Consider the following 15050-nt stretch of genomic DNA (forward strand, 5'->3'; position numbering starts at 1 on the left):
TAGATATAATATTCTGGGGACATCCTTCTAGCTGGGTCACGTGACAGAATCCTCCACTAAGCAGCAGAACATGGAACCAAATCACAATTCACAGGCAAGAAGTGACCATGCCACATGCACAAAACACTGTGTCCACCTTTGTCCACACAAGTGCGAGTGCCTGTTCAGTATCTCTACCAACCCACGTATCTTGAACTGTATCTCCTCAGGAAAAGTATTTATAACATCCGCTGGGCTAAGGGGCAATTTAGCTGAAGCATAGATGTCAATGAACTCTGATTTAGCATTTTTAAAAACTAACTATGAACTTGATTTAGCCGTTTAGTCCTGGCATAAACAGAGAGCACACTCTAACTGGGTAGTTTGAAGAGACTTTATCAAAAGGACAATTTACAAAGTGTGAGTGTAGGGAAACCACTAGGGACAGGAAACAACTATTAGCCCCAGAGTACTAATACCAGCAGAGCCATTGTCACCTAGGGGCCTGAAAGGGCTGGGAAATGAATAGTTACCACGTGGAGAAAGAGCTGTGTGGAGAAGGCCACCCTACCAGAGCTGCAGCCTTCAGCAGCAGGACACAGCCAGCGCTCCATGACCCACAGGCAGGTGACCCGACCTCACCCTCCCTTCTCCCTCTCCCTGTCACCACTGTTCCCCACCGACCCAACCCAGGTGAAACCGGGAGCCAAGGGAGCACATGAGTGCAAGTCCACCTCCCGGGGCACAGAGGACGTATCCAGAGGGGCAAGTAGAAGAAACCAACACAGCCCGGCACCGGCAGTGCCAGGTGAGGGCACGCACTGCAGCTATCAACCAACTGCCGCAGAAACGTGGACTAAAACCAGCCTTCAGCATAAATTCACCATACGACACAGTGATTCCACTCCTAGGTGATGTACGCAACAGAAATGGAAACACACCCACATAAAAACTAGCGTATCAATGTTCACAGCAGCAAGATTCATATTAGCCAAAAAGTGGAAACAACCCAATCATTCATCAACTGGTAAATGAATAAACAAAATGCTGTATATTCATACAAAGGAACATTGCTCTGCATTAAAAGCTAAAGAACTACTGACACATACTACGACATAGATGAACCTCAATTATGCTAAGTGGAAGAAGGCAGTCACAGAGGACCACATGGTAGCATTTATATGAAATATCCAGAAAAAATTCGTGGCAGCCTAGGGCTGGGTACGGCAGTGGGGGATTGACGGTCACCAGGGTGGGGGATCCTGTTTGGGTGGTGGAATGCTGGTGATGGTAAACAACCCAGACATTCACTAAAAACCACTGAATTGTACACTTAAAACAGATGAAGTTTATGGTATGTAAATTACATCTCAAAAAACTGTTCAAAATAAAAAACTAAGTGACCCACGCGTGTATCACACCGTGTATGCTGAAGTTTTTAAAAGTAAATTACCTTCATTCTACCAGGTGATCCTCAGCCATCACTCTGGACAGCTGAAGACGGCACGGTCACATACTGCCACAAGTTCCACCCCCGGAATCTGTACAGCGGGTCTCTCCTGATGACAAGACATACCATCACCGCATCTGCTGCTCCCTGTAAACAGCCGATGTCCTGGTATGGACAGGACAAAAAGGTTTGTTCACGGACCGTTCGGCTGGAACACAGCTCTGATCTGCCATGAAAGTGAGCCACAGAAAGCCTCCTGAAGACTCTTGTGTGGATTGTGACTGACCCTGCCCCGTGCTCTGCTCTGGGCAGACTGAGCAAAGGAGTTGAAGGCAGGAAGCAGGTTCCCTGACAGGAGCATCTTCAGCTGCGCCCGTCTCATGCTTTCCTCTGAAAAACAACCACCACAACCAACTAAACCAAGAGTGTCCCTAACGGGAACTGTGATGTGTCGATATGGGCTCATCCGCTGTAACAAATGCACCCTCTGGAGGGGATGCGGACAGCTGGACGGCTGTGCACGTGTCCGGGCAGGGCGAGATGGGAAATCTCTGCACGTTCTGCTCAGTTCTGCTGTAAACCTAAAACTGCTCTAAAACACAAAGTTTATTAAAAAATAAATAATTTTTTCAAGAAAACTTGAGCCAAGGACTGTCCCATTTCAAAGCTGACCCCTGCCAGTGATATCCCCAAGTCTTCTCTCTCTGTCTCTCCATGGAAGATCCCCACCCCCACCTCCAGCCCCCATTTCTGAGTTCTGGAATGCCTCAGAAGAATGGCCAGAGAATTAAGCAGCTTTGTTTCACAATTCACTTCCTTTGCCTCCTGAAGGGGAGATTGTCCATTAAATGGAAAACAATTTGCATTTTCAACACAAAGGACGCTCTCCACTGCCTCCTGGTGCGCTTCCAGCCTCTCCTTAATTGTGCCCTCTCTCTCGAGACCTGAGAGCCACAGACCTTTCAAAGGTTCCGTGAGAAGTGGCCTGGGCCAGGAGGGGCATCAAAGAGCTCTGGTTGTCTGGGCCAGCATTGTCCCCTTTGTCTGCTTGAGCAGGACTCAATCTTATTTCCAGGAAGTCCAGGCTGGCAGGCTCCACGCATGGGCTTTGCTGCCCCCTTTTCAGAGCTAAGCCTCGGAAGCTCCCCCTTTCCCAGACCCACCATGGCCCATCCTGATGGAGAACGCTGCTCCAGATGAGTGGGTTTTGTTTCCCTTCTGCTGTATGTGAGGGCCTGGCTTAGGAAGGTGCTCGTAGCTGCTAATCTGTAACAGTTGGTGGGAATGCAAGGAAAAACAGGGCTTCCTCTGTGTGGCAGAGAATAAAAGAAAGGGCTTGAGCCCAGGTGCTAAAGGAGTAGAAATGGTGTGGAATCAGGGTGTGGAGGCTGAGAGGTACAGAAGAGCAGCCCACCTGTGTCCTTCTAGCCTGGCCTGTCCTTCTGCACAGTTTCTTCCACCTGCTTCCTTTAACAGGAGGCAAAGCCTCTCCTGTGACACTAACACACATACAATGAAATTAACATGCACTATAGAACAGGCTTCCAGAAAGGTGGAGTACAAGTGCTTTTCCCTATTTCCATCATTTAGTGCAACTAAAAATCCTGGACATGATATAGAAAACAAACATGAGAAGACTTCAACACATGGAGAGATTATCCAGGGGCCTCGACACCCAAGGAATGGCACAATGGTAATTTGTGAGGTTTCCTTTTGCTTCATGTACCCCGGACTTACTGCTGGAGAAGCTAGCAAAGTCTGCCCAGAGCAATATAAAACACAGCCAATATAAAACACATCTGTGGGGGGGGGTCTCTCCCCAAAAGCCACTCTAGAGTGATAGAAGAAGCAACTACTCCACCAGATGACCAGATATCAAAATAAGGATACCAGAAATATGAAAAAACAAGAAAATAGGACACCACTGAAGGAATACAACAATTCTCAAGTACCAGACCCCAAGCATCAAGAAACTCTTGAAATTACTGAAAAGGAGATCCAAATAAAAATCTTAAGGAAATTCAATGAGATACAAGAAGACTCAGAAAGATGACACAACAAAATGAGAAAAGCAATTCAGGATATGAAGGAGGAACTTAATAGATAAATACCTTTAAAAAGGACATAGAACTCATGGAACTGAAGGATTCATTCAATGAAATAACAAATAGAACTAAGAGCTTAAGCAGCGGGTTAAAGCAAGCAGAAGAAAGAATTTCAAATCTCAAAGACAGTCTTTATAAAATAACACAGGCAAACAAAAAAAGAAAAGAAAAAAGAATTTTTTAAAATGAAGAAAATTTATAAGAGCTATCATACAAACTGAAGCACAAACATCCAAATCATGAGTGTTCCAGAAGGAAAAGGAAAAGGCAATGCATTATTCCATTTCTGTTGCTTATAACAAAATTCTTGGAACTGAGCACTAGGTAAGAAAATGAAGTTTATTGCTTACAGTGTTGGAGGCTGGGAGGTCCAAAGTCTGGGAAACACCTCTGGTAAGGGTCTTCTTTGGTAGTGGCTTTATAGCAGTGCAGGGGTCTCACATGACAGAAAATGGTGGAGCAGAGAGAAAGATTCTCGCATGCTCTCCTTTTAAAGCCCTCAGTATCATGCCCATGACCACCATTATTAATCCATTCACTAGCGTGGTCCTCAGAATCTAATCACCTCTTCAAGGCCCCACCTTCCAATTACCATAATAGGATTTCCCAACCTCAACATTTACAGTGGGAATTACGCTTCAATGATCCTGGATGGCCATCCAATCCACTGCAGGCACCAAAAACCTATTCAATGAAATAATAGCAGAAAATTTCCCAAGTATTCAGAGAGATATGGACTTCCCAATCCAAGAGGCTCAAAGATCCCCAAACAGATTCAACCCCAAAATATCCTCTCCAGGGTACATTATAGTCAAACCATCAAAGACAAAGAGAGAATCCTAAAAGCAGCAAAACAAAAGTGTCAAGTCACATACAAGGGAGCCCCCAGCAGACTAACAGCAGCCTTCTCAGCAGAAACCCTATAGGTCAGAAGAGAATGGGATGGTATCTTCAAATTTCTAAAATAAAAAAGACTGTCAACCAAGAATACTATACCCAGTAATGCTATCTTTTAGAAATGGAAAAATAGTGTATTTCCCAGACAAACAAAAACTGCAGAAGTTCACCATCATATGACCAGCCCTAGAAGAAATCCTCAAGGGAGTCCTGCATCTGGAATCCAAAAAAAATTATGATTACACAAGATAGAACAAAACCCACTGGTAGAACAGATAAGCAATTGAGAAAGAGAACGAAACTATACCTCATCACTTCAAAAAACCAACAAACATGGAAGACAATAAAAGGGAAAGAAAGGGGAAAAATTCATTCAGAACAACCATACAGGGCTGATCCCGTGGCTCACTCGGGAGAGTGCAGTGCTGGGAGCACAGCAGCACTCCCGCCGCGGGTTCGGATCCTATATAGGGATGGCCGGTTCGCTCACTGGCTGAGCACAGTCACAAAAAAGGACAATTAAAAAAAAAAAAAGAACAACCATACAAAAATCAATAAAGTGTCAAGAGAAAGACAATACCACTCAATAACAACTCTAAACGTAAATGAATTGAATTCCCCACTCAAAAGACCTAGACAGACTGAATGGATTAAAAAGCAAGACCCAGCTATATGCTGTCTACAAGATACTCACCTCACCTGTAAAGACTCACACAGACTAATAATGAAGGGATGGAAAAAGATATACCATGCAAATGGAAACCAAAAACGAGAAGGAGTAGCCATTCTTATATCGGATAAAATAGACTTTAAACCAAAAACTATTTAAAACAGAGACAAAGAAAGTCATAATACATAATGATAAAGGAATTCATATAATGATAAAGGACTCTACCCAGCAAGAGGATATAACAATCATAAATATATAGGCACCCAACATCAGCACACCCAGATATATAAAGCAAACACTACTACACCTATAGAGAGAGACAGACGCCAATACGATAATAGTTGTGGACCTCAACACCCCTCTCTCAACACTGGACAAATAATCTAGGCAACAAATCAACAGAGAAATACAGGATTTAAACTGCATTTTTCACCAGCTGGACTGGGCAGACATCTATAAAACATTTTGTTCAATAACTACAGAATATACATTTTTCTCATCAGCATGTGGAACATTCTCCAAGGTAGACCACAGGTTAGGCCACAAATCAAGTCTCAACAAATTTTTTTAAATTGATATTATTTCAAGAATCTTTTCAGACCACAGTGAATTAAAATTGGAAGTCAGTAACAAGCGAAACTTTGGAAACTAAATGACATGCTCCTGAACAACCTATAGGTCAAAGAAAAAATTAAACAGGAAATCAAAAAAATTCTTGAAACTAATGAAAATAAAGAGATAAACCCACATACTTACAGCTAACTGATTTTTGATAAAAGCACCGAGAACATACATTGGGGAAAAGACCACCTCTTCAATAAATGGTGCTGGGAAAACTGGACATCCATATGTAGAAGAAAGAAACTAGACCCAGACCTCTTGCCATATAACAAAATCAACTCAAAATGGATAAAAGACTTAAATTTAAGACCTATTTGAAACTATAAAACTCCTAGATGGAAACAGGGGAAATATTTCAGAATGCAGGACTAGGCAAAGACTTCACGAATAAGACCCCAAAAGTATAGGCAACAAAAGAAAAAATAAACAAATGGAATTATATCAAACTAAAAAATGTCTTCACAGCAAAGGCAACAGTCAGCAGAGTGAGAAGACAACCTACAAAACTGGATAAAATATTTGCAAACTATGCATCCAACAAAGAATGAATATCCAGAATAGGCAAGGAACTAAAACAACAGAGAAACAAACAAACAAACAAACAAAGAACCTTATTTTAAAACGGGCAAAGGAAATAAATAGGCACTTCTCAAAGAAAGACATACAAATGGCCAATAGGTACATAAAAAAAACGCTCAATATCACTGATCATCAGGGAAATGCAAATCAAAACCACACTGAGATGTCATCTCCCCCCAGTTAGAGTGGCTATGATCAAAAAGACAGAATAACAAATGCTGGCGAGGATGCAGAGAAAGGGGAACGCTTCTACTTCCCTGCTGATGGGACTGTAAATTGGTGCAGCCTTTATGGAAAACAGTGTGGATATTCCTCAAACAACTGCAGATAGAACTGCCATGTGAGCCAGCAATCCCACTGCTGGGCATATACCCAAAGGAATGGAAATCAGCATGTCGTAGGGACACCTGCACTCCCATGTTTATCACAGCTCTGTGTTATGGAGCCAACCTAAATGTCCATTGATGGGTGACTGGATAAAGAAAATATGGTATGTCTACACAATGGAATACTACTCTGCCATAAAAAAGAATGGAATTCTGCCAATTCACAGCAACATGGATAAACTTGAAGAAAGTCACATTAAATGAAATAAGCCAGGCACCAAAAGAAATGCCACACGTCCTCACTCATAAGTGAGAGCTAAAAAACAAACGATGAAAAAGAAAGAAAGAAAGAAACAACAAACCCAGTAATATGTCGAACTTTCAGAAGGAGTGAACAAAACTGTGGTTATTACAGGGAGAGAAGGGGCAGAGGGAAGGGGTTAGGAAGAAATTGGTTAATGGACACAAAGGATAACTACATTTTATAATGATGAATATGCCAACTATCCTGATTTGATCATTACACATTGCACACAAATACTGATTGTCAACTCTGTACCCCACAAATACGCATAATCAATTATGTTTCAATTTTTTAAAATGCTTTGACAGCCATTATGGGCACATGAAACAAATGAAAAAATAGAACATTTCAGCAAAGAAGTAGAAGATGTAAATAATAATAATAATAAATGAAAATTTTAGGATTGAAAAATGTAATAAATCGGGCCAGCCCGTGGCTCACTCGGGAGAGTGCGGTGCTGATAACATCAAGGCCCCGGGTTCAGATCCCATATAGGGATGGCCGGTTCGCTCACTGTCTGAGTGTGCTGCTGACAACACCAAGTCAAGAGTTAAGATCCCCTTACCAGTCATCTTTTAAAAAAAAAAAAAGAAAAGAAAAATGTAATAAATGAAACGGAGGAAACTAAGAAAAGAATCAGTGAACATGAAGATAAAACAATAGAAATTACCCAATCTAAGAAACAGAGAAAAAATACACTGAAAAAATGGACAGAACCTCAGGGAACTTTTGGACTATAAAATGACCTAATATTCACATCACTGGAGTGTCAGCGGAGAGAAAAGTACAGGGCTGAAATGGTATTCAGATAAACAATGGATAAACATTTTCCAAATTTGTGAAAAGACACAAACCTACAGATTCAAGAGGCTGAGTGAAACCCAAACACGATAAGCCAAAAAATAAATCCTGCCCAGAAACACCATAACTAAACTTCTGAAAACTAAAGACAAAGAAAAAAATCTTGAAAGCAGCGAGAGAGAAAGGACACCTTACCTATAGGGGAAAGCACCTCAAATGGCGTTGGAGTTTTCATAAGAAACTACAGAGGCCAGAAGGAAGTGGCACAATATTTTCCAAGTGCTGAAATGAAAGTACTGTCAACTGCAAATCCTTTATTCAGCAAAACTATCCTTCAGGAATAAAGGAGAAATCAAGACATTCTGCAGTGAAGGAAAATTTAGAGGACTTGTTGCCAGCAGACTTCCCCTAAAAGAAGAGATGGATCACGTTCTCTATCCAGAAAGGAAATGATGAAAAAAGGAACAAATGTTTATATATTTAATTAAATTTAATTCAACTTGAATATCATTCTTTAACACTGAGTTTTAAAGTACTCACATGTGCGTATGTATACACACACACACAGACAGACACACACTCACACACACACACTCACACCACACACACACTCACACACAGACACATACACCACACATTCACACACCACACACTCACACACAGACACACACACCACACACACACTCACACACCACACACACAGACACACACACCACACACACACACCACACACACACTCACTCACACACACACCACACAGACACACCACACACACACAGAGACACCACACACACACACACACCACACACACACACCACACATACACACACACCACACACACACACACACCACACACACCACACACACCACACACACTCACACACACCACACACACACACACCACACACCACACACACACACACACCACACACACCACACACACACATGCACACACACACACTCACACATGCACTCACACACACCACACACACAGACACACCACACACACACACCACACACACACACCACACACACACACACCACACACACAGACACACCACACACACACACCACACACACACACACCACACACACACACACCACACACACACACACCACACACACACACACACCACACACACCACACACACCACACACACTCACACACACCACACACACACACACCACACACCACACACACACACACACACCACACACACCGCACACACACACTGCACACACACATGCACTCACACACACTCACACACACCACACACACACACCACACACACAGACACACCACACACACACACACCACACACACCACACACATGCACTCACATGCACACACAGACACACTCACACACACTCACACACTCACACACACACACCACAGACACACACACCACACACACACACCACACACAAACCACACACACACACACACACACACACACCACAGACACACACACACACCACAGACACACCACACACCACACACACACATGCACACACAGACACACTCACACACACACTCACACACACACACTCACACACACCACAGACACACACACACCACACACACACATGCACACACAGACACACACTCACACACTCACACACACACACACTCTCTACTGGTTTTGTTTTTCTGGAGAACCCTGAATAATACATTCTCCATGTGTAGATATATTAGAGGAAACAAATATATATGAGAGGAAACACAGTTTAAACATGCAGTAAGAATCGTGGCTAACCTTAACCTTGGAAAGCTTCCTCCATGCAAAGCGTTTTGCCTGCCTCGTTCTCTTTAACCTTACACAAGCGCAGGTGAGATTGTCGTCACCTTTACTTCACTGTGCGGAAATGCGGCCTGTGAGCACCGGAGGCGAGGTCTGAGCACACGTCTGTCTGATTGATCCCATCCTTGGGCTCTTCACCACGCGGCCCACAACATCCCAGACTCCGGACAGCTTTCCTTGCAGCGGCAGTGTCAGCAGGGAGAGAAGGACGGGCCTCCTGGAAGGGGAAGCCTGTTGAGGACAGGTCGGCAGCCCAGGGAACTGTTCAACACAGCCTCAGATAAGAACCAAAGGAAAAGAAGAAAAAGGTTCTACAAGGAGAAGAGCAAGGCAAGGACAGAACGCAATGTAGAACTTGAAGGCCCTGCTGAGGTATCCTTTGTATTGGTGAAGGCAAAGGACCAGAAGCCCAGGAAAAAATGTGTATCTTGCTCAACATCTCCAGATGGCCAGTATCAGAGTGCGGGTTGGAACCCAGTGCTCCTGACTCCCGGGACATCACTTTGCAAAACCCTAAAGAAATGAATGGCTAGGCAGAGCCTCCACATGGGGTCTCCTCTACGTAGAAAGAAAAGCAAGTTGTCTTAAGATTTCAGAGGGGCCACATGTAGGTCGTCGGGTCAGCATGGATTTGAGGAAAGAATCTGGCAGATCAGAAAGAACCTGAGAACTGAAAGGTACAGCCTGGACTTTGGGTTGAGATTATTAGGCCTTTCCAGAAACCTGGTCAAGGCGGGAAATCATTATATAAAAGATTATAGCGTTTTAATGCAAATAGCTAGAAAAGCTTTCCTTCTGGTTTTGGGGGATGGAAGACACATTTCTTCAGAAAGCAGTTGCTGAGTGATGTCTCCAACTTCAACACTCAGATACAACCACTCATGTACCAAGAGTCGGCCAGTACTGACTGTCAGTAACTTGCTCTGCACAAAATAGAAAAGGAGCAAAAGGGGTGGGGGGGAGAAGATATAACAACCACAATTACTTGAAGTTGACACGACAAGCAAACAGAGGGGACATTGTTGGGGGGGAGGGAAGAGAGGGAGGGAGGTTTTGGTGAGGGGCAACAATAATCAACCACAATGTATATCGACAAAATAAAAGTTAAAATGAATAAATAAATAAATAAAAAGAAAAATAAAAAAGAAAAGGAGCAAAAAAGAACTGTTCACCTTAAAAAAAACAGACTTGACGCAGTAGGTCAGTGACAAAACATCATCATCCGAGGATGGAGGATAAAGCGGTAGATCCAAAAGACCAGCACAAGGAGCTTCTTCAATTGGCATGATTTAGGTTTATCTACATCCCTAAAGCTACTATCAAGTCCCTCTGAGATGCCTTGCACTATGTCACCTACGATGATTTTATCATAATGCAGCCTTTGGGGACGAGAAAACAATGGGTACTGTACTGTTGTTAAGTGCAGTTTTCATATGCACTGAATGTTTGTGTCTCCCCAAAATTCATGTGTTGAAACGCTAACCCCCAGTGCAGTGATATGCAGAGGCGGACCTTTGGGAGATAATTAGGTGAGGAAGGTGGAGCTCTCCTAATAGGATCCGTGCCCTTATAAGAAGAGACCCGAGGGAGCTTGCTTCCTCCGTGTGAGGGTACATTGAGAAGACAGCCCTCTGCAAACCAGTAAGGGGACCCTCACAAGACACCAGATCTGCTGGCACCTCGATCTAGACTTCCCAGCCTCCAGAACTGTGGGAAATAAGTATTGTTTAAGCCACCCAGCTTACAGTAAGCTGTTATAGCAGCCCGAGCTAAGACAGCTCTCTCAAAAGGTGGTGTAAATAACTATAACTTTAATGGAAAGCACAGAGCTTTATGTGTTTACAACCTCTGACCCAGCAAGTCCACTTCAAGGAAAACAACTTTCAAAATAATTAGAGATGAGCAGAAATGTCTGTGCAATTATACACAAGCATGTTCTCAACTGCACATAAAATGAAGAAAAATTAGAAAAAACTAAAATTGCCAAGAACACAGCTAAATTAAGGGCCATTCATTTGATGGAATATTATGTTGCCATTTAAAAATCATGTTTTTGACATGAGATAATGCTCACAACAAAATGTAACATTTAAAAAATAATGGTATGACGTCTGCCCAGCTAGCTCAGTTGGTAGAGACTCAAAAAATAACGGTATACATAATCTAGGATTTGAGACAAATTTAGGAGAGATTGTTAGGTTTCAAATATCTTTCTTTTCAGGAATATGGTATTTTTCTCCCTTATTCAGAATATCTCTTATATTTCTCAGTGGAGAATAGTTTTCTTTTTAAAAACCTATAAATTTCATATTAAGTGTGTTTATTTTTCTGTTGTGAGTGGAAATCCTTTTCATTATATTTTTAAGGTGTTATTGATTTTCTAAGAGCCATCCTCTTATAATTTCTCGGATTCTTTCTGTTCTCCTATAGTATTTGACATGGTCCTAGAGGTCAGTGTTATAAGCATAAGGAGAAAATAAAATATATAGAATTCCAGGAAATAATACTTCATTAATGAAAATATGGACTTTGTAATAATAATAGCATACAAAACTACATATGCTATAAATGCATTTTTTAAAAAGTATAACTATCTTTCTGCAAAAGAATAAGCCTGGGAAGAAACACACAAAAATAATAATCATAGTCTGTGACTCCCCTTCAATCAGATCCTCTTTTTATATAACAATTTGTAATACCCATTCATTTTCTTGAAATGAAAGATACAGATAATATGTCTTGCCCACACAATAATTTTTTAAAAATCAATATATGCCATAGCTATAATATAAAGGATAAATAAGAGGAAATTCATTTCTAACTTTTTTAGAATCATATTTAAGTATGTAAACCATTATGGCACAATTACACTAGAAAATACCAATGTCTCCATAAATTCCCAAAACAATCCCTGGGGAGGTACTGCTACACCTGTTAGCATCACTGTATTTTGTTTGCATTTCTATAAAAGATATTTTCCTTCTTAAATGAATGTCTGTTGCTTTTATGTTCAGAAAACTGGGGTTTGGGGAGGGTGTCATGTGACAGTGATGTGTTCAGTACCAGGAAGGAGACACCTTACCTCGAACGAGTACGCTCTCCCAATCCCATCTCCTGCTCCAGTGATCACTGCAAAAAGCAGGAGTGGTTTGAAATGACAGAATTAATCTTTAAACTTCTTTCTCACTGGCTACATTTTCTTGCACGCCTGGTCCCTACGACACTTAATATTCCAAAGCAGCAGCACCCTCCACTCCCCAGCCCTGAAGTTCCCAGCCCTTGACTCCCCCACTACACGTTCAAAATGAAGCTTTTTTCTTCTTCTTTTGGAGGGGTTGGCAGTGCCTGGGAAAACCCCATAAGGCTTTAGACACTGTACGTTTTAATTCGTCAAGTGCATCTTATTATCTCTCTACCCATGCATCCAACTGTCACTGTAGGAACATCTCAAGGTTCCTTCTAAGAGTGAGCTCAGCCCCCTACTCGTCCCCACCCCCACTGGCCAGCAGCAAGCTGAGCCTGTGGAAGTCAGGGAACTCAGCAAAGAGGAAAATACACAAGTGCCACGAGGGAATGCAGTGACACGAAGGAAGATGAAGCACTGGTGCTCAGAGCTGTCTATTCTTACGTGCAACAGTCAAATAAGTCTCCTCGGCCTTTTATATCCAGCATTATGCCCCTATTTAATGACTGAGCTCTGGAATAAACCTCGTTTGTGTAAATGTCACAATTTCAAAATTCACTACAATCCACTACAGACATACCTGCAATTTACCTTTGCACCAAAAATTAAAGGCCAGGCTTTCAAGAAGGAAGTATGAGCAAAAGATCTATCTGGCTGACTCGGCCAAGTGCAGGCCAAGTTGTTCACGCCTCAAGCGGCCCATGGGCAGAAGCACACTTGTTTTGATAATTACTAATGATTTTATCTGTTCATTTTGGAAGTTTTAAATGGATCCATGCATACTATCTGTTCCCAGTGCAAGAAGTACTGTGCCAGCGTTTTCTTGCTCCTCTATTACAGGGAATCTTCAAATCACCCAATATAGGGCCTATATTGTAGTTAAGATATTAACATCAATAATAACGACTGATAACTATCAATTGCTTACTTTCTGCCATGAACTGTGTCATGTGTTTTAGACCCATCGACTCATTTAATGTTCAACACAAACCTGTAATGCAGGGACCGTCATTACCCTCAGTTTACAGATGACAAAGCCAAGGGAGAGAAAGTTCTTAACTTGATCAAGACCACCCTGCTAAAAATGATGACAAAACGATCTGAACACAGGCTGTCGGACTTTGGAGCCCCAAGTCTATAAAGAGATGCCAATAAAATAACTAGGAAATCAAGCACGAGCTTGAGGCTCTCCCTCCGGGGAGTTTAAAATTTTAGTCTCTGGTAATTGGATTTTCTTCTTGTCTCCGTCTTGACACCTACCTCTGCCCAAAGACATTTACTCTTGCCAATAGTAGCTATACTCGATTTTGACTCATAAGAATAGGTAAGATTATGATTTCTATTTTGAGCCAACAAATGCTGCAAGTTCTGGCTCCACCTGGACTTCTCTGGGAATGTGTGTTCTTCAAGGAGCTTTGCCCTGCACTGGTGTGCAGACTTCTAAGTCCACTTGGCGCACAGCCACTTGGGTCTGTGTGAGGCAGGGTATTCAGACCCAGAACACTCAAGCTCAAGCTGTTTAGCAGGTTCACGGGAGATAGCTACTACCCAAGCGGGAAGAGACACACACACACACACACACACACTCTCTCTGCAAATGTAAAAAGCAACAGTTAAAAATCCATTTGTCATGTCAAACAATTTCTAACATGGTAATTTTTTTTTTTTTTTAATTTCCATTGCTAAGTTTATAAGGTTATCAGATTTAGCAAATAAGGATACAGAATACCCAGTTAAATTTGAATTCCAAGTAAACAATGAAAATTTTTTTAATATAAGTATGTTCCATGCAATATTTGGATTGTAATATACTAAAAAATTATTCCTTGCTTATCTGAAATTCAGATTTAACTGGGTGTCCTATATTTTATCTGGCAGCTCTATAAGGATGCTGTAATCATTCCTATTTAGCCTGGATGGTAATTCTAGTGCTGATCAAATTCTTTTTTTTTTAAGTCAATGGATTTTTTTGGTGTCCAACTTTTCAATATAAGCCTTAGCACTTCATTCAGAGAGATGCTGCGACCATAACCTGGTGCTTTCACCTGAACCCCAGTCATGGGGCTGAGATTTTGCATGGTGGGTCCAGTAGTTGCCTTTGGGAGGCAACATTTAATCCACATAAACCAGACCCAGATTCCATATCTAACCCTCTTGAAAATGTAGCTCCATAAAGATCTTTGTTGCCTTGACTATTATAACACATTTACTTCATAAAAAAGCTTGGACAATTTTTCTTTAAATAAAGAATGAAAATTATTTGGATTTCAAAATTTTTAAACATCCTTTAGCAAAATGGAAGCACCCTGACTTTTGTAAATCTGGAGATGAG

At 41.8% G+C, this 15050-nt stretch overlaps 1 protein-coding gene across 1 annotated transcript in view; it reads right to left on the reverse strand.

The window, feature by feature from the left end:
- The window catches only part of HSD17B3 (hydroxysteroid 17-beta dehydrogenase 3), a 53498-nt gene that overhangs the window by 37988 nt on the left and 460 nt on the right, over positions 1-15050 (reverse strand). The window contains exon 2 of the mRNA XM_063109856.1: positions 12617-12663. Within this exon, the coding sequence (XP_062965926.1) occupies positions 12617-12663 (47 nt within the window). The remainder of the gene's footprint in view (positions 1-12616; positions 12664-15050) is intronic.

The sequence above is a fragment of the Cynocephalus volans genome, chromosome 10, assembly GCF_027409185.1.
Source record: "Cynocephalus volans isolate mCynVol1 chromosome 10, mCynVol1.pri, whole genome shotgun sequence".
Lineage (NCBI taxonomy): Eukaryota > Metazoa > Chordata > Mammalia > Dermoptera > Cynocephalidae > Cynocephalus > Cynocephalus volans.